Source organism: Chlorocebus sabaeus, chromosome 5 (assembly GCF_047675955.1).
Source record: "Chlorocebus sabaeus isolate Y175 chromosome 5, mChlSab1.0.hap1, whole genome shotgun sequence".
Taxonomy (NCBI): Eukaryota; Metazoa; Chordata; class Mammalia; order Primates; family Cercopithecidae; genus Chlorocebus; species Chlorocebus sabaeus.
This window is the reverse complement of record NC_132908.1, coordinates 50534884-50562296: the sequence shown is the minus strand read 5'-3', so window position 1 is coordinate 50562296 and position 27413 is coordinate 50534884. Positions and strand designations below refer to the sequence as shown.

Genomic DNA, 27413 nt, shown 5'->3' with positions numbered 1-27413 from the left:
CTTTCCTACTATAAATATTACCAACAAGAGACACCAACATATACACATAGAAGAGGTAAGTCCCTTCTTAGGGGGCTATATTATTTACTCTGTAGCAGTCTATTTTTGTCACATCAAGAATTAAAAGCAGAGACAAAATGAGTATTACAGGCAAAGGAACTTTTATTGCAGAGACCAGAGAAATAAATCAGTGTGTCACCTACCTCACTGATTTTATAAAATTGAAAATTTACATGTTATTTGCTTAGAAGGAAAGATACCTATAGAGAATAGCATATTGTTGCTTGAAATACAGTTGTTGTAACTGAGGAAATAGCTTGAAATAAGGATCTTCAATGCCTTTTTTACATGTTTACACATAGCTTATAATTTTATATGTAACAGCAATTTTTTTGAGACTAATGGAAAACTTGAAAAAAATGTTAGGGAGAATATAAAACTTGGTATAATTTACTGTAGAGAAAAATCACAAAATGGGAAACATGTTTAAACTTCTCTTTCACAGATGCATTATTTCAGATTTGAAATTCTAGAAGCCTGATCTGGATCTTAGACTCCTTGTTCTCAAACATGAACCTAACGTAGTTGTAATCTTCAGAGTGGCAGCACTTGATATTTATGGCAAAGAGCCTTTTCATAGAATATTACAGAAACTCTTCATAGTATGTGTTTAATAGACCAGTTTGGTTTGGCATCAGCTTGACATAAACTTTTGGTTATCCAAAGCCCTTAATTGCTTTGAAGTCAAAGCCCAGTGCTGCTCTTTTTTATTAAAATCATGTTTTTTCCTGTTGTTGTGGTCTATTTTGGAAGACTGAGTTGTGATTTTTGCATATGTTCTACATAATGCCTCATTAGCAAAAAATCTTGTATCATTTACAAGTAGCCTGAATGTCTGTGTTGTTTTGAAGAAAAATCCATATTAAATTTAAACGATATAAAAATGCACATTTTCTGCTTATTAAAAAGGCCGTCTTAAATTAAATTCAAAGCAGTAACCAGTGAACATATGTACATGAACATTAAAATCAGAATGATTTTACCATTTATTGACCTTTTTCAACTCCAAAAATATTTATACTCTTACAAATGTGTAACTAGTTTGTACTAAGTGTTTTTTTTAAATAAATGTTAGGGTGTTTACCTTCTTAATTAGAAATCATGTAACTGCCATAATGTCCCAGTGGAGGAAATTTAACCCATAAGTATTTCAGACACTCTGACTTGCCTTTTTCCCTTTGGCGGACAGCCGACTGTCAAATCTCGCAACAGAGAGGCCTTTCGCGCCATGCATTATAAGAAACAGTTTGGCTTTAAGGGCTCACTCTTTCCCCTGTGCACAGATACAAGATTACTTTCTAGCACTCTAAGTTATTCCCAACTTTTCATTTTGAAAAATTGCAAACCTTCAGAAAAGTGGAAAGAATAATTGAGGGAGCACTCACATAACCTTTCATCCGTTAGCATACTTTTTGAATGGTACAACAAGCCTATTATTGCACTCAGCCTGCTCTTGCTTAAGTCTTCTTTCACTCAGCCTCTTTTCTTCTCTCAACATCTCTCATCTCCTCTTCTCTCCTATTTCTCCTTCTCCCTCTCTCTCTCTCTCCTCTTCACTCATTCCTCACTTCCCTTCTCTTCACCTCTCTCCCTTCCTTACTCCCGTTAGGTACATATATCACTTCAACCTCTGTACAGTTACAAGTAAGTATCTTCTAGGAACAAGGACATCCTCCTATATAACCACAATACAGCTATCACATGCAGTACACTTAACAATGAATGATACAGCCGCAGCATCTAATATACAGTCCATATCCAAATTTTCCCAATTGTCCCAATAATATCTTTTGCAGCTTGGTCTTTTTGTAATAGCCGTTTTTGTTTTGTTTTGATCTAGGATCCACTCGAGGGTCACGTGTTGTTGCATTCAGTTATCATGTCTTTTAAGTATCCTTTATTCTCTAATGGTCCTCCACTCTTTTATAGCCCATTGACAGTCATATGCAGAATGTCCCTCACTTTGGATTTGCCTGATTGCCCAGCCCCCTAATTTAAAGGGCACATCTGGTTTTCTGATGGGTTACTGGGAGCAGGGATAGCCATGCAGACCTTATTACACAGGGGAGTGATCTGTCATTTTTTAAAATATATTCACCATGCTCTGACTGTTATTTTGAACAGCTTAGAGTTCACCCAATGAAAATTTTCACGCTCAAATACCATTTCTTTTATCCTTGTGTTTTTATTATTAATATTATCTAAGATATTTCCTTGTTAGTGACTTAACAGACCCTCCTGCCACTTTATATAAACCACAGAAATTGTCACAGCTAATAGTTACTAGTATGTGAGTGTATGCATGATAGTGGAGGGAAAGTTAAAAACTTAGGAAGATCTTAGAGGAAAAAACTTAGAAGCGTGCGAAGAATTTAACTTTGAAGAATGGGAAGAATTTAACTCTTAGAGCAAGATTTGAGTGTTGTCTTCATCACTTAAGGTCTCTGGCCAAATTCTTTACTTCTGGGAGCCTCAGTTAACCACCTGAACTGTAAAATGATTAGATTGAAATGGGTAAATGGTTTCCTGCCTTTAAACAACAGCTATTTTTCTCTCTAGGGACCTTGTATTCAGAAAGATTTGGCCTACTAAATTAACTGTATTCATCAAAGACCTGTATCATGCCAATCACTCCTTCTGCTAATTGTTAAATAATCTGTGTTATGACGCTGGATTGGCATAATTCTATAAAAAATGAAAACAACACAAAACCATTAGTTCACTTTTGCAACTTCACTGCCAGTAAATCTACGTTTCTTATTGGGCTTTTTGAAATATTGACTGTAAGGTTCAGATTCCTGCCAGGTGTGGTGACATATGCCTATAGTCCCAGCTACTCCAGAGGCTGAGGCAGGAGAATCGCTTGAACCAGGAGGCAGAGGGTTCAGTGAGCCGAGACCGCGACACTGCACTCCAGCCCCGGTGACAGAGTGAGGCTCCGTCTAAAAAAAAAGGAAAAAAAAAAATCAGATTCCCATTTCTTTTACTGTAAATCTCAAGTTGGAATCCATTAAACTTGATCGTAAAAATGGTCCGTATAAGAAGATGAGCCAGGATTTGAGTTCTTCCTGTCCCCAGCCAGCCTTTGGGAGTGCCCTTCCACTGAGTGTGATTTTATGCATGTAGAGAGCCAACAAAACTGTCCCCTCCATTCCTGTGGGTGGTAAGAGTAAGAAAATACTAAGTTCTGATTTATAGTTTGACCCAACATCACAGGAAAGTAATGATTCAGGGGCAAGTAAACATACACAGACAGTGGTTTTCCTTTGAGCATTCTTAAATCAGAGAGCACTGTTTTCACCCGTGAAGTCAAGTAGCAATTTTGAGCAAAATCGTTATCTTTCAAATAGACTTTGCTCAGCTATTTCAGTGAAGCTTATTCTATTCGGTTTACTAGCAGCCTTCTGTAGCCCTAGTCCTAGGGGGTAGCCTTGCTGGTGATTGTTATCTGTGTATCCCTAATAAAAACTATGAATGACCTACATTTCCTTCAACAATACAGCTACAGAATGTCTGCCACTGTTTGAAAAGAAAATCTAGAGCGCTTTTTTTAACCCTAAGGTTGTTTTCAACCTTATGCCCAAAATTTGGGCAGCCCGTAACTATTACTCAAAAACAGTCTGTCCATTCTATCTCATAAATATTTGACCTAACTACTTCCCAGAATCTCATAGCCTAGCTTCTGTGTTTTCAAGCCTTCTCTTCTAAATGACGTTAAATACTATGACATTTTTATCTCAAAACTTCAAGAAGCGTTTTTTAGCTTTCATAATACGGTAGCAAGGAATGAAATGTTGGCAAAGGGTAGGGGAGGGGAGTTGAATGCCTGGGGAATAAAGTATATGAAACTTTCACTGGAGCAAAGATTTTTGCTCCTTAAGCTTTCATATCAGACTATACATTACATAGCTCCACTGAAAGTTTTTACTTCTCCAGTGTATCTGAGGTTTTAGGTTTCTGGATTTATTATGGCACCCAGTAGCAAAGCTGGAGTCAAGTGTTTTCAAGGCTTCCATTAGAAATTCCTTTTTCAGAGTTTATTGCTTGACTGTTTCAAATTATATGAGAGAAACTTGGCACACAGGTTGTTGAGCTGGATTACTTTTTTTTTTACATAAAATCTAATTTATTTCAGTTTGTTTTTAATCTAGAGATGGGCCAACAACTCTTCTCATAGTTTTATAAGATTTGATCATAATTCTAAATCATGGTTTTTTTAAAAAAAAAAAAAAAAAGGAAAAAGAAAAGAAACTGCGTTTTCCAAGTTAATCATTCCTGGCTTTTTCAAAATCCTTGATGAAAATTTTGAGAAATTTATTTTTACAAAGCACTTAATTAGTATGCTTGATATCTGTTTGCAGATCATTTCACCATGTGTAATGCAGCATGTATGATTTGGTATATGACTGTCAGAGTTCATCTGAATGTCTGAATGTTTTTACCATGCATTATTCTTTCTGTCAGAATGTCTTCATCCTGAAGATTTGGTATTCCTGTTGTAGTGTGTAGAAGAGGGCAAAAAAGTATTGTGTGGAGGTCACTTAAAATATTACTCATAAAATTAGCCCTAAGTCTGTTCTTCAAAGACCAACCTGAGGCCTTCCTCCACAAACACAGAGGTCTAGGACTGGTCACTTAGCTATGCACCCTAGCTCCATCTTGCCTACAGCATCCTTCTCACATTTCTGGTCATCTTTTTGTGTCATCTCCCTCCCTGTTTCTCTCTTACTTCCCCCCATTATTCTTGTACCATATTTCATCTATATAAAAATGTTGATTTGATTGTTGGGTTTGAGGTAATTTTTATTGCACATCTTCTTAAAGGCTAGACCACATTTATCACATTGCTGATTTGAACTTTCATGTTATCACTGACCTAGCACTTTTAGTTTAAGAGATTATCCTCTTCTCATTGTTACATGAAAAAAATATAAAGTCATAATAATAAAGCCCCTAAAACTGATACATAAAAGTAATTATTAAAGACTTACAAGTTTAGCATTGTCCCTGGAAAGATATACTCTGCAGCAAACTGACTTTTTGTTTAAAGTACAACATTATTATACCACATTGTTACTTAAGGTATTGTTTAAAGTACATTACTGCTATTTTCTAAATACTACATAAGTTGTATATATGCCCACCTGTTGGGCATTACCAGTTTAAAATGCCCTGTCGCTGTTTTTGGCAGTATTTTGAAAAGTTTAAACTCCAAGGAGTTTAAGAAAATATTCAGGAAAGCACCCACCAATTAAACCACTGAAAGTTTTTGATATATGCTTACTGGTTTTTGCCTTACAAAAAAAATGTAAAATTAAAACTGTTATTTCTGTTACCCTATGTGCTTGAATGGATTATAGAGATTTAATTCTGTGTTACTTTAATTAATGGCTATTATTCAAATATATCTGAATCTTAAAAATATCAACATACTGCAGCGGGGCACATTGGCTCACACCTGTAATCCCAGCACTTTGGGAGGCCGAGGTGGGTGGATTATGAGGTCAGGAGATCGAAACCATCCTGGCTAATACAGTGAAACCCTGTCTCTACTAAAAATGCAAAAAATCAGCTGGATGTGGTGGCACACGCCTGTAGTCCCTGCTACTCAGGAGGCTGAGGCAGGAGAATCTCTTGAAACAAGGAGGCAGAGGTTGCTGTGAGCTGAGATCATGCCCCTACACTCCATCCTGGGCAGCAGAGCAAGACTCCATCTCAAAAAAAAAAAAAAAAATTATTATACTTTAAAACAAAAATAAAATATCAGAGACAACTGGAAGTATATGAAAAGATTTTAAATTATTTGAATCACATTCTGTCCTTACATATCAATAAATGTCATTCACTGCTGAGTGGTCAAACAAAGTAATGCTGGGGCAAATAAGTAAATTGTATTTTGGCTTCTAAATATGAAAAAAATAATATTTTCTTTAGACTTTAAGATATATTTTTCTCTTTGTATTATATATATTGTATTTTTAGTGACTAAAGGTAATAGTGAATAATAGTATATTGTTGAATATGTGCTCAGAACTACTAGATTACATGTTTTAGATATATAATTATTTTAACATTATGTTAAGACTGTACCCTGGGCAAGATTCGGATCCATGAACTTGTTTATCTTCTGTGTGAGGACAACTAACTGTCCGATGCCAAAATACAATGAACTTTCAAATATCAAAGAGGAAAATTAAGTATTTCAAGTCTTCAGCTGGTTTACAGATGTGTGAGCTTTGTAGTCCATTTTCTGGTTCCAGTAGGGCATTATGACAATTTTTCCAATATGTGTAAACTAGATAAGTTTTAAAAGTAAAGTCTCTTACTTTAAATATTGAACTCTGATTTTAAATTTTTTACATTTATTTTTCCTAAAAGTGAACTCTGAAATGAAACTTCAAATTTAACAAAATATTTTTAAATATAAAATGTATTAAATTAAGGAACTTTTCTCCATCAAGAAAATAAATGCCTTTTGAAAACAGGTACTCATTTAGATCTATGATTAACCTTTAACTAGATCTTCCTGTTAAATTCTACATTTGCTTTAATCTCAGTAGGAAAAATACAAAATAGTATTGTAACATATAAGGTTTCTGTATACCCTGTGGACATCAAATGATCTCTTACAGCTAAAGGCACATCTGCAACATATTTAAATGCCAGCTTTGGGTATTATTAGTGTAAAATGCTAGGTCACTTTTTTTGCAAATATCTTAAAAAGTTTAAAACTCCAAGAGGAAACTCCAATAAATGGTAATCTTATGATGCCATTTGTATCGAGAGAGTTGTAGAAAGATGAATGGCTGTATTGCATATTTTTCATTTAGGGAAAAGTAGCATGATAGTCCTCCTTAAAATAAGTGTGAAGTTTGGTAATGGTATCATTGATGTACTAAAAACTATCGTGTTTTTGTGCCATCTTTCAGGATACTGTAAAATGATTTTAAATCCATATTATCAATTGTAGAGGTAACATAGTCATGAAGTTTGGGGGGCTCCCTTCAAACTTTGTGAGTTCAAGGTTATTAAAGTTCAGGAATGATTATTGGTTTGTTTTAAATAATTAATCTGTCCTGCATTTATAATAATCCAAAAACCTCATTGATGTACAAGTATATAAATATTTTCTGTGTAGCATTAATTGAAAAATTGTGATTCCGCCATAGCTTTTCTTTCTTCTAACATGCATTTTTTACTTCTGTCTCTCTTTTTCTTAAACACAACTCTGAAGGTCAAATATTCGGGACAATGTAGAAATGATTAAGCTTCATAAACAGCTAGTGGAGAAAAGCAATGCTCTTTCAGCAATGGAAGGAAAATTTATTCAGCTTCAAGAGGTACAGTGATAATTTATTTCATTACGTTGTTACAGAGATGCAAAGGATTCAAAAGTAGTTTTCAAGTTGTTTTTTTAAACATTGAATGATCATAACACTAAAATGTAATTTTTAAAGATTGTTCTTTGTATTCACAAATGTGTATCCTTTCCCTTAATATATTGTTTATTATTTATAACTCAAGTACTAAAGAAATAATTAACTGCTTGGACTTTTTATAAATATCTGTGTCATCTTAAAATAATAAACATATTTCTTATAAATCATCTACCAAGGAAATTTATTTTTAACTCCTTTTATCTGAATTTATTATGGACACATAGCACTGAAGTTTTGCTATATTTGCATATATCTTCCATTTTAAGCATTTATAAAATTACTGGCAATAGACCAAAGTGATGAATAGGTCAGTAATCATGTTCTGTTAAAACTTTCTTTGATTTGAATTTTTTTTCTTTTTTGGTCACTACCATTACCTCAAAATATTTGATTACTCTTAAGGTCAACTATCAGTGTATTTATTTTTAACCTTAATCTTTCAGGTTGACAATACTTGGGGTTCTTTATGCCCATGGTTGTTTTAACAAGGACTATGACCCCACAGGAATATGCCATTTGAGGGCTTCTGTTTGTTGGCACTGCATAATTAACATAGGTTCTGGAATTAATGAACTCCAAGACATTCCAGTTGAACAGAATTTATGTGAAGTAATACTTTCTTTGAAGTCCCGAGACAAGGAGAGCAGTAGATTGATGCAAAGCAAAGGGTCATCTGAAGCCTAAATTCACTGTTGAATTCAATAGTTAAGTCTTTTTCAGCCATGCTCTGGGATTTTGTTTTCCATCCTGCAGGAACCTCTTTAAATGCCAAGTGGTAATTACTTCTGCATAAATGTGAGAGTTTGTGAAAGAGGAGACTGATTAGAGAGTGAGAATGATAGTGCTATCTACAGATGTTAGAAGAAGGAAATTTTAAAAATCCCTATGGTTGAAAGCCATTTCCAAGATTAAGAATTAAGAAAGGAATTGAAAAATGATTTTACATCCTCTTATCACTTTGACAGTTTTGATTTCTATTTAACAGTGAACCCAGGTATTAGTTTAAATACCAACAATAATAGGTGTCTGCTGTGGTACAGGCAGCTCTTTTGGAAGCTGACATAGGGTAAAAAATTGAGAGGTTAAACCCAACAGCCTCAGTGAAGTGTGGAGCCTAGAAGAAAATGGCTGAAGATACTGTTCTATAATAATACCAAGATTAACAAAAATTGACCTGAATGGCTCAATAGCCATGTTTCATTTAAATGAGTGAAGAAAAACTTCAGTAGGACTTGAGAGATTTTAGTTAGCAGGTGAGGCAATGCATGTTATGGTTATATGGTCTCTATGAAAAGACTTTAATGTGATTACCTTTTTTATTTAAAAAAACTATGTGACATTAAAGTATATAAAATTGAATTTACAGCATGGTCATAAATAGGCCGTTTTTAAAAAATTAAGAAAAGTTCATAATTTTACTAAATTGGAAATTTTAACTTAATTGTATGCAAATTAAAAGCTAACCATCCAAGGCTCTTTATACGATGTGGCGGCGAATCCTTTCAGTTCAAATCTGTGGTCAGCATTTTTGACCCGTGCTACAGCATTTTTAGACAGCACGTCCAACCAATGTAACCACAGCAAAAAGAAGAAAAATGTTATTGTTAAAATGAATTTACTTGCTGGTCACCATCAATAAGTCAAAAACTAGAGGAAAATAAAATATGTGAGTCTATGCTAACATAACCTTGCACTTTCTTCCTCATGTCACACACATGTTCAGAGTGTCTTCTACGGGTAAGTAGCACCATACACATCATTTGTTATGTAAAAAATAATCTGTATAAGGTGAACTTCAGGAGTAAATTCATTTATAGAATTATAGTCATTTAGTCAAATGCTTAGTCATAACCAAAAATAATGTTTAAAAGATGTTCTTTTTATCTTTTAGAAGCAAAGAACTCTCAGAATCAGCCACGATGCTTTGATGGCGAATGGGGATGAGTTAAACATGCAACTTAAAGAGCAGCGTTTAAAATGCTGCAGTCTTGAGAAACAGTTACATTCTATGAAGTTTTCTGAAAGAAGAATAGAAGAGGTAAGCTCCCAAAGAGTTTAGCCATCTGTTGCATTACAACTTCTTGGTAACTGTTTTGAAAAAGTAAAATAGAAACATTTCAAAATTTTACTTATTTAAAATTATGAGCTATATACATGGTGTTTTGAGCACAGTAAAATATAGTAGTTAATATATGAATGGCAAATCAGTGTTTAACTGTATTGCAAATGTGGCAAGATCCACTGTTTACCCAAAGGATTAAAGATCCTTGAGTAAAATGAAACCAACATTTTGAAACTGATACCAGATTACCTATGGAACTTAATTTTCTCAATAACAGCTTATTAATCGTTTGAGATACTAAGACAAAATAACAGGACTATATCTGTTTCCGAGGAGGTGGCTGTTGTATTCTGCATTATCAGTAATTTTATGAAATTATCTAATTTTTTTTAGGGAGTTGTTTGAAAACTCATCTTCCTATTATCGTAGTATTTTCTGTAGCCTGTTAAGTTTGTTCCCAGGGAGAAAGGAAGAGAAATAAGATGCCTGCGTTCTATTCTGATCTTGGGAGAATCCTCTACTGTCTCACACTAGCATCAAAAGAGAATTTTGAAAATGGAAGTAAAGTTTAAGAGTACTCTGATCCACAGGGAAAAGTTGTGACTGCAAAATATACTTATGAATAAAACTTAAAAATAAATGCTAGAGTACGGAAATCTACATTTTAGTCATAGAGATGTAATTATTACTCCATTTATTTCTGAAAATACTATTCATGGGCTAAAATGGTATATAACTTTATTTATTCATTTATTCACTAAATGTGTTAGTAGCTATTTATAAATTTCAGATAATGTGAGAAATTGTATCTTCAGAGTAAATTGTGATGAACAACACAGTTGAACCATGAACCTAAAAAGAATTTAATCCTTTTAATTTTTTATGGGCCAATTGTAAATTAATACAAAATGAATATAATGACAGAAGTTATCATGGTGAAAAGTAAAAAATATTATGTTTCCCGGGACTTAGCAAGCTCTTAACATATTCTTTACTGACTTCTGGCACATGTTGCATAAAGCACTGTGTACGTTTCTACTAAATTAAAACAGAAATATTAATTTCACGTTTATTTAACAACTTAGAATCAGTGCTGAATAAAATGCAGACAATATAAGTGGTCTGGTTAGTAGCTACCATTTAGCAATCGAGATTAAAACATGTTAACCTCTTCTCATATAGAGTTTTTTATGTTTTTTTTTCCCAAGTAGTTTTATGTAATATTTACTTAACATGTGATTTTATTTTCATTTTAGCTGCAGGATAGAATTAATGATTTAGAAAAGGAACGGGAACTTTTAAAGGAAAACTATGATAAACTTTATGAGAGGTAAATCATGATTCCATGTGTTCTTTCATTGTCTTGTTTGAGCTCTTTTATATGAAAGCATTTGCTGTTGTCAGAATAGATCATGTTGATCAAAGAATTAGCAACAAATGATAGCAAGAAATATACAAACTTTATAAAGGAAATACAAGCTTTTTAAAGACATTGGTAATAAGTTGTTTAACCTGAGCAGTAGCCTATCACTACTAAGAAAACCGTTATCACTTTGTTGCCAGTAAACTGCTATCAATTATTGAACACTAACTATAAACTAACAGACAGCATGCTAGATACTCTACATTTATTGTTATAAATTGTTCACAGCACCTTGAAATGTATGTATTATAAATTCCCATTTTGCAAGCAAGGAAGATAAAGCAATTTAAGTAACATTAAGAGGCCCTTCCTACCTCTTTTTTTCGAGACAGTGTCTCAGTCATGCAAGCTGGAGTGCAGTGGCACAATCATGGTTCACTGCAGCCTCAACTTCCTGGGCTCAAACAATCCTCCCACCTCAGCCGCCTGAGTAGCTGGGACCACAGGCACATGCCCCCATGTCAGACAAATTTTTTAAATTTTTTGCTAGTGACAAATTCTTTCTATGTTGCTCAGGGTGATCTTGAACTCCTGGGCTCAAGTGATCCTCCTGCCTCAGCCTCCCAAAGTGCTGAGATTACAGGGGTGAGCTGCTGTGCCCAGCCCATACCTTTTAAATGTAAAAAGTAATAGAGCTTGTATTTGAACCTCTTTTGGTCTCTTTCCTAGACTCCCCAGCTTATTAACTGAGAGTTATTCTGTTAGGGAAGAACAAAGGTGTTCACTTACAGTTGTCTCTGTTCCTTATAAAGAGAAACACAAGCATCTTTATCTCAAGGTACATTTTAAAGGGCTGCTTCAATTTTGTTTCTTAATCTACTTCATAATTATGGTGTTTTAGAAATTAGTCCTTTCTGGTAATATTAGAAACAAAATCGTACTCCACATCTAAGTTTGGTTAAGTGATACAGATCTCTCTCTCTCTCTCTCTGTCTCTCTCTCTCTGTGTGTGTGTGTATGTAATTTTAAGTATTTTTAGTATATGATACTGATAAATGATAAATACAGGTTTACATGAAAGCAAATGTAATATATACTTAAATACATATGTTATAGCTGATATTCAACAGCTACTTCTACTGGTCATGTGCTGAAACCTCAGAAAATAACCATTTGAGCTACAAGTGCATCTGTGCATCTTTAACTTTTTAGCTCTTTGTCTTATTTTTAATAAATTAAATTTACATTTTGTAAATTAAAAAAATTATACCCAAGGAGTGTGGGGATAGGCTTTTATTTTGATTTACTTCGGGAAAGTTATGTAAATTAACGTAGGCTTTATTTCAGTAGTTTGTATCATCTATGTTATTTACCTACTTGTGGGGACTATCTTTGTACAGTGACTCATTATATTAAGGGTTACCAACAGTAGGTTCAGACACCAGTTAAAATCATACGTGTGTTTAAAAAGTTTAAATGTCAGTATACAAATTGCACAGCACCCTATTAGAGAAGATATCATCTCTCTTTTATAAATGAGGAAATTGGGATTCCAGAAAAATTAAGACTTGTGCAGAGTCACACAGCATTGCTGAGACTGTAGTTTAGAACTAAAACCCAGATTTTTTTTTACTCTAAAACTTGAATTCTTTTTTTGTTATGCTTCACTATCTCTCTGATTTTAATTGCATTGGCAAATTGTATATGCGGAAGGGAAACATTCATGGAATAACAGAACTGTTATAAATCCATAAATTCTTACTGATTTACATGTATCTTCAGTATCTTGTGATTTCAAATAATTTACATAGTCCAAATAGAAGAAAATAGTGCCATATGGCCATTACTTCCAAATTTTCTACTTCTCCCCAGTTTGAAAATGTACTGAACATACTTACTTGGAATAAAAAAAATCGAACTTAGCTGGGAATAATGTATAGATGAAACTTTGAGAAAGTCATGTTTTTCTCATATTTACTTTCCCACCATAAAACTTTATCTTTCCATATTAGAAGATGATCTAAGAGTATAAATTTGAAGGGTTTTTTTTTCAGTGTTTTATGCTTGCGCTAAAATTTTTTTCCTGTCACACTAAAAGCAGACTTCATTATGCTGCTCACACGTGAAGTTTATGTGAGATATATGCAAGTAAATGTGTGTAATGAGTGTCAAAACATTTAATGTCAAAAGAAGAATTAATGTCACATAAGCACAAAACCCAGCAAACACACGTAATAGTCAACAGAACTACAGAATTCTCTAATATTGTGTTTTTGAAATATATGATACATTTTAGAAGTATAGTTGGAGAAATTCGACAAAAGTCGACATTGTCTCTGAGATTTTTTACAGCTCTTTTGTTTCATGACACTGTTATTCATTATTGCCAACAACTAATGTTCATCAAAAACTACACATACTCCCTGTTTGCTTAGTCATAACGATAACATGTTTTTAAAAGGACATTTGTTTGTTATTCAAAATTGACTAGTTTTCAGGAGAAAAATATGATTTGCAGATTGCATTCTCATCTTCCTTTTTCAAATGAAATTTTGAATGTGTTTATTACTTGACATATGACATATTAGAGAATCATCTGGGAAGATAAAACGCTCATGTTACTTTTTAGTATGAGCCTTTTTTAATATGCCAAAACACTTTTGATACACTGCCAAGAAATAAGTATAACTTTAAGAAATGTTCAATTTAAAAGTTCAGAATACGTTTTTGGCAATTACATCTTTCTCTCGGGTCAGAGAAAAGCTCTATACTGTGGTATGTAATACAGTATTATATAATTATGCTATAATTTGGTAATGCTGTGCTTCACTTTTGAAGTTAGTTAGTGTTGGGGCCATGTAACTGATAAATGCAATGGTTCCTAAACTATAATGTATGCAAATAACCTGGAAAACTTATTAAAATGTAGGTTTCACCACCTCTTCAGAGCTTCTTTGCCTATCCATCTGCACCCTTCCCTCTGCCCCGATACCATCCAGCTCTGATTCAGTTAATTTGAGACTGGGTCTACAAAAATCTGTTGAATGTGATTTTGAGCTATTAACTTCTTGAGAGACCCTCATATGTCTATTTTAAAAAGGTATTCATCTAGTTTTTAAGATGATATTAACCTTTTTAAGAATTGGGTGGATCAAGTTTTTATGATGTGATAGTCATCTACTTCTCAAAATGTAAAAGAGCACTGCTGACACCCATAGATGCTCTGTGTTCTGTTTCCATAAAGTGAGCATCTGTGCCCTGTAACCTTCTAGAAACCATAAAATCTCATGTGATCGAATGTGAGCAGCTTATGCTTCCCAGAAATCAAACTCCAAGTACATTTGGGGCATCATCTTCTTTCAGTAAGTGAAATATCCTGATGTAAATATGAATTTAATTTTCAGTGGGCCCTAAATAAAGTACCTGTGACTTAAAAAAAAAAAAAAAACAAAGAGAGAGAGAGACAGGATCTTGCTCTGTTGTCCAGGCTGGAGGGCAGTGGCTCAATCATAGCTCACTGCAGTCTCGACCTCCTGGACTCAAGCAATCCTCCCACCTCAGCCTCCCAAGTAGCTAGGACTACAGGCATGTGCCACCACACCTGTCTAATTTTTAATTTTATTATTATTTTTTAATTCTTTTTTTGAGACAGAATCTCGCCCTGTCACCCAGGCTGGAGTATAGTGGCATGGTCTTGACTCACTGCAACCCCTGCCTCCCGGGTTCAGGCGATTCTCCTGCCTCAGCCTCCTGAGTAGCTGGAATTACAGGTGTATGCCACCACACCTGCCTAATTTTTGTATTTTTAGTAGAGATGGGGTTTCACCATGTTAGCCAGGCTGGTCTCGAACTCCTGACCTCAAGTGATCCATCCACCTCGGCCTCCCAAACTGCTGGGATTACAGGCACGAGCCACCACACTTGGCCTTTAATTTTATTTTTTATAGAGATGGGATCTCTCTATGTTTCCTAGGCTGGTCTTGAACTCCTGGGCTCAAGCCATCCTCCTGCCTCAGCCTCCCAAAGCATTGGGGTTACAGGCATGAGCCACCGTACTCGGCCACTATGGATTTCTTTATGGATGATTTAGAGTTTGTTCTTTCCTATCTCTCACATTAGGATGCCCTTGAACATTGAACAAATGGAATTTCTTCTGTAAGAGGAAAGATCTTAGGAAGCAGATGAACTCTTTGGCTTTATTTAGATCTTTATCATGTTTTTGATCGAGGGTGTGTATTTGCAGTATGCTGACCCATGTCTGCCAGTGGACATGCCATTGACCACAGGCAGCAATGGGCATTCCACTGCAGGCTGACATTTGATCAGTCCTGTAACATCACATAACAGTGAAATGTGTACAAAGACTAACTATGATCCCACTTCAGTTTTCACTATAGGCAATATACAAAAACATTTTCATGAATAAAAAGTTCTCAAAGACTGTTCTCATACGCAGATTTAATCATGTACACAGCCCTTACAAAGAAAATGGAGCCAGATGTGGTTCACCATTTATAGTTACACAGATGGCTCTAAGCATAGAGGAATACAGTAAATTCAAAAGGAATTCCTCATGAAACTCCAGTGGAATGTAATCCTAAATTTAGAGGGAAGATAGCAGTGGACTAAATTCAGGTTGACTTATGCTGATTTACACTAGTATTTTGTGGGTTTGGAAAACCCAGGCTGCTAAATTGTTCTTAATTTAAACACATACAGCTTCTGATGTTTCTGCCAGATTAGCTGTTGGTGATCTTTTCGCTGGTACTAATGCTATTGGAACACTACTGTTTCTAATTTTTGGCATCTGATATAATGTATAGTTGTGCCTATTTCATCATGCTAATTTTTTTTCCGGGTGGTACATGTTTTTAATAAAATAAGACACATGCATATATATACATACACACACACACACACACACACATATATATGCACACACATAGGTGTACTCACATTCATGCATATATATGGATGTGTTTGATATATACAATTTGGCCATACATAGAAATTATATTTGTTCTTTATTTTAAAAACAAACATAAAAAGGAAAATTATTTAATATTTAAAATGCATATTTTATTTGGATTTCATTTAAGTCTAGGTCATTGTACCTTTGATAAAATCAACTTAAATAATTGGTATATAGATTCTATATTTTTTTAAGGTTCCATAAGTGAAATGAGAACACTAATAGAAGAAACAGATGTCATATTTAGAGAAGCTTCCAGAATTCCATTTATTTTCAAGGTCATGTTATCTCAAAGGCAGTAAAATATTCAAAATGTGAAATGAATACACAATTTTGCTCTTTTGAAAAGCTATGCCTCCCAGAAAAGTATCTTTTTTGGAATAAAAACTGAAGACTAGTTGGGAGCAACATTAAGGGCAATTTCCAGTAATATGTTTCTTTTCCATTTACTTCATCATCAGTATAAAACCAGATTTTATAAGTTTTTGTTGTATTTACTGGGCTTAAAATAACTAGAATGGTCAAAGCTGCTGATGATTATTCAGTCATATCAGGCTTCACAGATAATGGTTTTCTGCTGAAATTCAGATCAAGATCAGTTTTTCCAAAACCCGGCTATCATCTGGGGAGCTTTATAAAAATATGATTACCTGGGCCCTGGAATCTTCATTTTAAAATCTCTCTAAGTGTCCTTACTGCAGCTGGCTTACTACCAGTATTTCAGTCAGTGTTTAGGAATCACTGGCATAAACAAATGTTTGTGGTATCCTTTCTGTGCATCGCTTAGTTATTTTTCAACCGGTTCTTTCTTCTAATATGCTGGTTCTTGATCATTAGCAAATTTTAACCATGTTTTAAACTGCTGTACTTTTATTGGGGAATAGTAATTCTATTTTCATCATTCTTATCAGGCACAGAGCACTGGTTTTCATTCCAATCACGTGTTACAACTAAAACTGTTTTTAGCCTATTGTTTTTTGTTTTTTATCAAAAACTGTATTATCACTATTTCGTTTCAATATGCTATCATTCTGTGGCCATTATTTTGTGAACATGTTATTATCACAGACTCTTTAAAAGTTTCACAGAATTAAAGATCAGGTGGAAAGTCCGTTTTCTCTGTATTAAGAGGTTTGTATGTGGGAGAGAATGGTTTTGTACGATGTCAATTGCTGAGGTTTGGAATTGTGGATTCCTCTGGAGTATGTACAGTATCTAAATTCCTTTACTAGTCCCACAAAAGCTGCACACTGCCAGCTTTTCTGACTTTAGAGCTCTAAATTAAGGCCAGTTCCTTTGCTCATCCCACAAACTCTTTCATGTTCCCTAACCGCAGCCTGAGAAAGGCGCCTTGGTTTCAACAGCAGCAGACCAGCATATGTTTACTTAATTCCTAAGACATGATGACAGTGGTCTCTGTGCCACTAAAAGCTTTTCTCTTTATTATTTTCGGTTGAAGCTGATTTCCAAGCTTTCCTTGCATGTCACGTGTGTTTTGCAGTGCCTTCAGTGCTGCCCATGAAGAGCAATGGAAGTTAAAGGAGCAGCAGCTGAAAGTACAGATTGCTCAGCTTGAGACTGCCTTGAAGTCTGACTTAACAGACAAAACTGAAATCCTTGACAGATTAAAAACTGAAAGAGGTACATTTAAAATAACCACTGCCTTTCTCATTTCAGACATCTAATGTTTCTTCATTGAATCAGTCAATACTTACTCTGGTGCCTACTGTTTGCCACTCACCCTGCGACGTGTGAGGGGCAAACACAGTCATCCACTCTCATGAATTCAGTGGTTGCTCAAAATTTCTCATACTCGGCCTGGTGTATATGCCAAAAGAATTGCTTTTTCTCATAGCTGTTCTTATTTAGGTTGTTTTTAATTGTTCAATTTTCCTAAATTCTAAGCCTTTCTTTACTCAACAGTCAACAAGTATTTACTGAGCACCAGTTAGTGCTAGACACTGTTCTAATTTCTGGGGATAGAGCAATGAATAGAAACAAAGGTCTTTCCCTCATGAAATATAAATTTAATAGGAAGAAACTATAACAATTAAATAAATATGTAATATGTGAGGTGATGGCAAGTGTAATGGCATAAAAACACTAGTGTAAGATGACAGAGATTGGCAGAAATAGTAGCTTGCCGTTCTGAGAGTTCGAATAGGGAAAATCTCTGATGAAATGTCTAATTCTGCTCTGTGACAGTGAACTTAAATACCAGGAAGCTTTGTGCCCCCTGCTAAAATAATAATAACTAATAAGTTTCAGTATAAGTCACAGATCTCATAGAAGTAAAATAATTATAATTAAAGAATGTTAATGTTAATGTGTTACACACACATAGATATACACACAAATGCACAACAGGGGAAATGAATTATTTGCTTTAAGTGTCATTATCTGTTTGCTCCTGCCCTAGATAAACCAAATCATATGCTCCTTTTGAACACTTGCAATTCAGTTGCCTGAGAATGTTTAAAAGTTTAATACAGACTCACTAAAAATGTTATGTTTCTAGTTAGTATTCTTATGTTTTTATTTAGACCACAATGCCATCTTTCACTGACTGTAAGGAACATTATCTTTTCATATTTTAACATCTCTAATATTGAGTTGCATTTTATAAGTGATAGCATTTTTAAATTTCAGTGTGACATTATTTTTACACTTTAGCAAGTCTGAAATTGGAACACATAATCAATGGAGTCTTAATTTCAATGAAACACACTAGTGCAATGTTTATTCACCAAGTGACTACATTTGATGATAGATTTTTTTATGACTTTTTCTCTAGAAGACTGTGAGTGGAATAAAATGGTGATGACAGGTTTTCTGACCTGGTGGATTTTTTTTAAGTTTTCATGTCAAAAATACATACAGTTCCTGACTTTAATGTGCAGTATGGAATACCTAACAGAGTGCTTTGCCTTAGTAATTGCTCAATAAATTATTGTTTAGGTAAAAAAAGTGGAAGTGCTCTATATTCCCTCTCTCTTTTCCAAGAGCAGATAAATTGCTCATTCTTCAAAGGAAAGGAAATGAAGTAAACTTTTTTTGTTTCTATGCTTTCTGTATTTACTTAGATATCAAGAATTCTAAAGCTGTTATTTTTTGGATATCTGAACTGATCTTTGCAAAGAAGCTTTTCTTAAGGGGGGTAGAATCTTAATTTTTTTGTTAGACCTGTTTATTGTCGTTGAATTAATTCTGAGGGTTCTTACTTTGTATTACAGTTCTTAAGTTATTTTAATTTATCTAATTTATTCCTCATCTTTTTTACTGGCTCTTTTATTGTTTGGGAATTTTTTTAATAATAAACGTAACTCATGTACATTATGAAAAAAGTCCAGTATGTAAATTATAAAAATCAATCCCACAACCCACAAAATATTAGCAAAATAATTGTCCTTTCAGAGTTATTTCTAAATGATATAGTTTTATAATGTGCTTTTTTTGCTATGTTGTAAAATCATTCGTTAATATAAATTTACATCAGAATCATTTATAATGGCTGTTACAGTTTTCCAGTGTGTGAATGTAACATGGGTTATTTAACAATCTTCTATTGAATATTTAAATAGCTTCAGTTTTTTTAAGTATTATAAACAATTCCACACAAATTTTTGCACATTTATCCAATTATTTCCTAAAGAAAAATTGCTAGAACTGAATCTTTACTTTTAATGCAACTATTATATTCCAGTTATTTTTGTTTGAATACCTCAAATTTACAAGTCTAAGAATTTAAGTTTTCATTTCTTTGTGGAAATCTTACAATGGGTTATAAGAAAAATATTACAGCCTTTAACCATTTCTTCCAGGGAAATAATACACAAAAAAACTGTAACCGTCTATTTAAGAAAATCTTTTAATATTTAGAAAGTTCCATTTTGTATTACAGATTTTGAAATTGTTTAATTTTACTTTGAAGTGTCTTCATACATTTACCTTCTCATATATCAAGTGTTCTTTGCCAGAAGATGTTTCCCTGGCTTCTTGTAGTCATTCATCTAACTGGTAAATTATTTTTAGAGAATACTCACCTCTTTATTCAAGGTACAAATTAGTTTCAGATTGTGTGAATCTGTGGGGGAAGGATATGTAAATGCAGTTTGCATTTGGTTAATGCTTAAATTAACTGCATGTGTTTAAGGGCTTGCTTTTGAAAGTTCCTTTCTATCTTTAGCTGAAATGCATAATTCAGCATAATGCATATGGTTATATTGATCACAGCTGCAGATATTAGCACAAAGGCGCTCTGAAAATTGTTTAGTTGAATTGTTCTCTGCACTCTGCTTATTAATGGTGTGCTAGAAGAACATAATTTTAAAAGAGTGAAATGTTATCTCATTTGAATAAAATGCTGTTTAGCTTAACCTGCTTTTTGTCAAATCATAAGGTAAAGAGGTTATTTTTCATCTTGTACAGAGTGCTTTGATTTTGCCTATTATAATTCAGCAAGTATATTTCCTCTTTGAACTATAGCATTTCAGTACTTTTTAAAGACCCAGGAGTTATGTCCCAAATAAACAGTTTGAGAAAGGAAAAATGTAGTGGATAATTCTAAATAAAATTCAGTAGAAGGTAAGTTACCAGTACTCAGTAATGTCTTCTCCCACTAAGTTATTTTTCCACTAATAATGCCCTTGTTTAAAAAATCTCAGTGAATGGAGATATCGTTGTTGAAACAAATGTTAGGAAAGGCTGGAAACATTTAAATAAATAAGTTTATTTCTACCTAATAACATATAGGAACCCTGCTCTGAAAACTTGAAAGGAAAGGAAAACTAGAACATAGAAATAATAATCAAAATACGGTATGTCTGGATAAAGATGGAACAGTCATGTCCTTCGCACTTTAGCTCACCCTTAGAAACTCTAAAATGTTTTACTGGCCAGAGAATGAAATTATATTATCCTCAGTACCTTTGTTTTTACATACTTCGGACTATATTTGCCTTCTTTTTGTTACCTAACCATGTTGTCTAGATGTTGTTTTAACTTAACATAAAGAGTCCCACGTTCTTACTCTGTTCTCTGACAAAAAAGTTTATCTCATAAAAATCCATATTTATTATTCATCTGAATTTTTAGTTTAAAGACAAGTATTTAACCTATACCTTCAAAATTTTCAAGTATTGTTCATATTTGGGTATTGTTTTCTTTTTTTTCTTTTTTTTTTTTTTTGAGACGGAGTCTCGCTCTGTTGCCCAGACTGGAGTGCAGTGGTGCGATCTTGGCTCACCGCAACCTCCACCTCCAGGGTTCAAGCAATTCTTCTCCTGTCTCAGCCTCCTGAGTAGCTGGGACTACAGGCGTGTGCCACCATGCCCAGCTAATTGTTGTATTTTTAGTAGAGATGGGATTTCACCATGTTGACCAGGCTGGTCTTGAACTCCTGACCTCATGATCCACCTGCCTCTGTCTCCCAAAGTGCTGGGATTATAGATGTGAGCCACCACGCCTGGCCTGGATATTCTTTTCTTTAGTTAACTAGATATAAGCAATTTATACTCTAAGATAACCTTTTAACCTTCCATCAATAAGACAAAAGTGTTTATACAGTATATTTGATTTTTTTTTTCTTTGAGATGGAGTCTAACTCTATCGCCCAGGCTGGAGTGCAGTGGCGCAATCTCAGCTCACTGTAACCTCTGCTTCCCAGGTTCAAGCAATTCTCCTGCCTCAGCCTCCTGAGTAGCTAGGATTACAGGCACGTGCCACCATGCCCAGCTAATTTTTATATTTTTAGTAGAGACGGGGTTCACCATGTTGGTCAGGCTGGTCTCGAACTCCTGACCTGGTGATCTGCCTGCTTCAGCCTCCCAAAGTGCTGGGATTACAGACGTGAGCCACTGTGCCAGCCTTGATATTAAAATGTTTTTGTATTGCCTGGGATCACAGGTTTTTATTATTATTATTATTATTATTTTACTTTTAAACTGCCAAGAATTATGTGACATTAAAAACATCCAAATTTATTCCTGTGTAATTTAACATTTTTATTTATATGTAGTATTTATAGCTTGAGAACACAACGCCGTATAAAGGAAACATATTTTTGTTTAAAATGCAGTCAGTATGCAAATGCATTTGTTCAAAGAATTCTTGGCAAATGTGTTCATTTTTTTAAGAAAAGGAAACAAAAATGTACATCATAAATTGAAGACTTATGATAAACATAAATGGTTGAGAGCAGGATGAAATTGGTAGAGATACTTTAGATGACACGGCTTAGAGTTAGTCCACAGGGAGTCAACAAAGGAGGATACCTGAGTGCCACAGTGAGCTCTAGCAAAGAGTACACTTAAGAACGTGAGATTATCAAATACTGTGGATTTGTTCACTAGCTATTATGCTTTTTTTTAAGAAAGCTAAACATGTTTAATGCAGAGAGTGAAAAATTAGTCTCTTTATGAAAAATTTGCTGTCTTCTAAACTCTACTCTACCCTCCTGTTTGTGGGTCCTAGCAACTGAGGACCTAGACAAGTATAACCATTATTCCATTTCTTAGCACTAGCTCCAAGTCCATTCCTACTGATTAGTAGCAGGAACTCAGTGAATAAAGAGCACATATGAATTTATTTATTTTTGCGGGACAGGGTCTTGCTCTGTTGCCCAGGCTGGAGAGCAGTGGCACAATCGTGGCTCACTGCAGCTTCAACTCCCCAGGCTCAACTGATCCTCCCACCTCAGCCTCCCAAGTAGATGGGACTACAAGCATGCCCAGCTAATTTTTATGTATTTATTTATTTATTTTACAGATGGGATCTCCCTGTGTTGCCCAGGCTGATCTCAACTCTTGGACTTAAGGGATCCTCCTGCCTCAGCCTCCCAAAGTGCTGAGATTATAGGCATGAGCCACCATGCCCAACCCGTATGAATTACTGTTGATACCACCATGCGTGGCTTAAGAATCCATTCCTCCTATTGTAATAGACCTGTTGGAAGTATGGTTGACTAAATATGGATTCAGAATTTCCTTTTTAATTTTTTTATTATGGATTTAGAGGGTATAAGTGCACATGGGTATATTAGATAGCTGTGAAATCTGGACTTTTACTGTAACCATCACTCAAATAATGTGCATTATACCCAACAGGTAATATTTCATCCCTCATCCCCCTACCATGTTCTGGAAGTTACCTTGTTTTAATAAAAATACTATATGCTAAGTTGGGAAAATAAAATTCAAGGATATCGACTAAAAAACTAAAAGACAATTTTTTTTTCACATGCTTTTCAGGACCCTTAATAAGTAAGTAAAAAATCATAGATTTAGAAACACATTTTCTCAGGTATTTTAAATAGAATATTCCTTTGAAGTCCCAGAGGCCACAATTTCCTTATATTAATACTGTGAACTTATGTCTTGGGTTTTTGATAAGCAAGTGATTCATATGGTAGACACATGATAGTATTCATTTATTCCTCATTCCCCTGCTGTCTTTGTCGAGGGGCTTGCTCAGTTTCCTTTCTGACCAGAATAATACTAGATCAAGACTGGTATGTAACAGGAATTAAAGTAATTTGAAATGTGTTCTTAAACCTGATTTTTGCTTACCTTTCCAATTGTGTTGACTATTTTTAAGATCAAAATGAAAAACTTGTTCAAGAGAATAGAGAACTACAGTTACAGTATCTGGAACAAAAGCAACAACTTGATGAACTTAAAAAACGCATGAAATTGTACAACCAGGTGAATTATTTCCTTATTAAAAAATAAAACTCAGAATTTTTATCTCAATATTTTATGCATAGAGAAAGCACTATACTACAAAGCAAAAGAATACAGATACATTAATTACTCAGTTTATTAACTGAAGCTATCAGGTAGTTTATGTTCCATAGGGACATTTTGAAGCGCTGGAACGTCTTGTAGACTTAGTTTGCTAGTTCATGGCATCAGTCAGTTTATGTTTCATGAGGATAATTTGAATACTTGGAATGTCTCTTGTATTTTCCATTCATAACTCATTGTGAGCTTTTACTTAATCTATTGCAGGAGAATGATATTAATGCTGATGAATTGAGTGAAGCTCTCCTACTTATAAAGGTAAGGTTCTGAAATTCACTGTGATTTTCATGTCTGCTTACAACTGTTTCAGCGTAATGATGACCCTTATCTGTAACCCTTACATTTGGAGAATGAATTATTCTTGCATCTTCTGAAACTTAGTATGTCCTTTAAAAATATATATGTAACATATCAACACTACTAAGATTCAGGAAAGTGGTCAGGTGACCTTTAGATATAGCATATACATATTTCATAATGACATCAAAGTTACATTAAACCAGACCTCAAAAACTCTCATTCAAAGCATTTTCTTTAATTATAACAAACATTTTACTTTTACCTGCTTCACTATTTAACTAATCAACAATTTTCTGCCCTAAGAGACTTTGATGCACACCCTTTAAGTAAAATATTGAATTATAAATATCTCAAGAAGATAGTTTTTAGTTCTAGAATATTCTGTTATTTACAAGAAGATACAAAAAATACACTTCTTTCCTTTTAGATCACAGTGTAGATTTTAATCAAATGAAGAAATAAAAATAAATGTGCATGTTTCTTTTATATGTTATAAAGTAACAAACTATTTTTTGATTTCTCTATAACTGTTCCAATTGTCTATCCAAATATTCGAATTTGATTAACAGGTAAATTTCATTTTTTCCATCAGGAATGAAGCAGTCCTGATATGTATATCAGGACTTCCTCTATCTGTTTTCAATTAATGAATTGAAAATTGATGAGTCAATGAATTGTTTATTGATACATCTATATTAATTCATAAAATCACATCTTAGAAATTTTTGTTTCAGTCATAAAGCATGTTTTTATTTTAGGCTCAAAAAGAACAAAAAAATGGAGACCTTTCCTTTTTAGTGAAAGTGGATAGTGAAATTAATAAAGATCTAGAACGCTCTATGAGAGAGCTGCAAGCAACTCATGCAGAAACGGTGCAAGAGCTGGAAAAGACAAGAAACATGCTAATTATGCAACACAAAATTAATAAAGATTATCAGGTAATGTAATATACTAAATGGGGAGGGTACATTTTCTATAATATTCTGCTGATTATTTACTTTTCTAAATACCTTATCACCTGTTATATTATCTATTATCATCTATTGTAATCTATTAACATATCACATGTCTGCAATGTAGCCTCATAACTAGGTACTTAGAATAAATAGTTTTAAAACAAATAATGTGGGGTGTTTTCTGTTTTTTTGGGTTTTTTTGAGACAGAGTTTTGCTGTTGTTGCCCAGGCTGGAATGCAGTGGCGTGATCTTGGCTCACTGCAACCTCCGCCTCCCGGTTCAAGCAATTCTCCTACCTCAGCCTCCCTAGTAGCTGAGATTACAGGCGCCACCACCACGGCCAGCTAATTTTTATATTTTTATAGAGACGGGGTTTCACCATGTTAGCCAGACTGGTCTCTAACTCAGACCTCAAGTGATCCACCCACCTCGGCCTCCCAAAGTGCTGGGATTGCAGGCCTGAGCCACTGTACCCCACCACAAATAATGTTTTTAAAGTCGCTGATTTTAGGGAATGAGTAGTGGCAATGAAATCACCTTCGTTAGCGTTAGCACATTCTGCAAGTGAGTTATAGTTATCCTGAAGTCATACCATAACCGTATTGTCTTAGCTTTTAACAAAATGAAAACACATCTCCATAAAAAGGAATCTGGAGTTTTTTCTTTCTTCTGATTTGTGAATATTGCCAAGCATAATTTTCTAAAGTGTAAGCTATTTGAGGTCAGGAAACCATGGTTCATAGCTCCTACTATTTCCAGGATCTAGAAAATGCTTGAATCATAGTTGCTTTGAATAATGAAAATAGAACTAATCACAAGTGTTAAAACTTATTATCTCTTATTTTGTAGATAGAGGTTGAGGCAGTGACTCGTAAGATGGAAAATTTGCAGCAAGACTATGAACTCAAAGTGGAACAATATGGTCATCTTCTTGATATCAGGGCTGCACGTATCCAGAAACTAGAAGGTACAACATACATGATTTTTTGGTCCACAGTAACTAGAGGAATGGATTTTATAACAGCTGATAAAGTCATCCAAATCTGCACTTACCGTGTATTTTTGCTGTGTTTACCCCTAATTCATAGCTAGCTCACTCCAGCTTTGACCTCCTGGGTCCAAGCAGTACTCCTAATTTTTAAATTTTTGGAGAGCCTATGTTGCCCAGGCTCATCTCAAACTCCTGGGCTCAAATGGCCTTCCCTCCTCGGACTCTCAAAGTTTTGGGATTACAGGCGTGAGCTACCACACCCGGCCTTGATTCTTTTCTACTCAAGAATTTTTAGTAATTGCCTACTGCTTTTAAATTCAGTGTTGCAAGCAAGATTTCAAAGTACTTCATAAATTACTATAGATTCAAATTTACCAGCACTTTCTAATTTCTCTTCGAAGCAACCTGTGCACCTCAACCAAACAGGTCCTCTGCCTGCTCTTTGCAGGTATGTCGTGCTCAGGCCCACTGCCATGCCTTTGTTTTTGCTGTTTGCTCTGCCTAAACCTCCTTTCTACCATGATTCCAAGATACACACTTCCCTGCTTTGAAACCTAACACAATACTCACCTGTGCTAGGAAGCTGGTTCTGGTTATTCCTAGCTATCCCTCTACTTGAAATGCCCTTACAGTGATTTTTAGACTTTAGCAAGTAGAAAAATCACTTGAGGAACTCATTTAAAATGTAGTTTCCTGGGCCCTACCCCTAGAGGTCCTGGGGCCCATTCTTTTTTATATTGTTTTTAGAAATAACTGCAAGCTATTCAGATGCAGGTACAAGACTACATGTTGAAAAAAACTAGCTCAGCACTTACCAACCCAGTTTTCCTCTCATGCACTCAAAAGCTGTATGTTTGGGGAGCATATAAGTGTTCTTCAGTTGTTGGAGTTTTGCATATTCTCCGTAACCACAATGTAAGTTCTACACTGATAAGTATTTTGTCTCTCTTTCACGTCCATGTCCACTACATACCATACTTATTTCAGTGGTCTATGCCAGCAGTAATTTTACACTCTTAAAACTTATTGAGGTTTGAGAAGGCCTTTATTCATGAGTTATACTTAATTGATATTTATCATAACAAAAGTGAAAAAAATTTAAATATTTTTAATTTGTTAAAATAATAATAAACTTATTGCATGTTAACATAAATTACAGTACTTATTTTTTTAAGTTATATTTTCCAAAACAAAAAAATACTTCAAGAAGAGGGACACTGTTTAAGATTTTTAAAATTTTTAACATTTCGCAAATCTTTTTAGAGACTGGCTTAATAGAAAACAGCTGGATTTTTATATCTGCTTCTGCATTTAATCTGTTGTGATATCACACATCATGTAACCTCCAAGAAACTCCATTATACACTTGTGAGAGGATAAAAATGAAAAGGGCAGATTACATTTTAGCATTATAATAAAAATAGTTGTGACCTCACAGATCCCCAAAATGGTTTCAGAGACCGTCAGGGG

At 34.4% G+C, this 27413-nt stretch overlaps 1 protein-coding gene across 7 annotated transcripts in view; it reads left to right on the top strand.

Moving 5' to 3' along the window:
- Positions 1-27413, top strand: part of RPGRIP1L (RPGRIP1 like) — a 99903-nt gene that overhangs the window by 18293 nt on the left and 54197 nt on the right. For 4 of the 7 annotated variants that reach the window (XM_007993310.3, XM_038008473.2, XM_007993314.3 and 1 more), the window contains 9 exons: positions 7295-7400; positions 9391-9537; positions 10818-10891; positions 17398-17537; positions 23144-23155; positions 23490-23596; positions 23903-23953; positions 24754-24933; positions 25802-25919. In XM_007993310.3, coding sequence (XP_007991501.1) covers positions 7295-7400; positions 9391-9537; positions 10818-10891; positions 17398-17537; positions 23144-23155; positions 23490-23596; positions 23903-23953; positions 24754-24933; positions 25802-25919 — 935 coding nt within the window. The remainder of the gene's footprint in view (positions 1-7294; positions 7401-9390; positions 9538-10817; positions 10892-17397; positions 17538-23143; positions 23156-23489; positions 23597-23902; positions 23954-24753; positions 24934-25801; positions 25920-27413) is intronic. The other 3 variants (XM_007993313.3, XM_073015379.1, XM_007993312.3) reach the window with 1 other exon arrangement.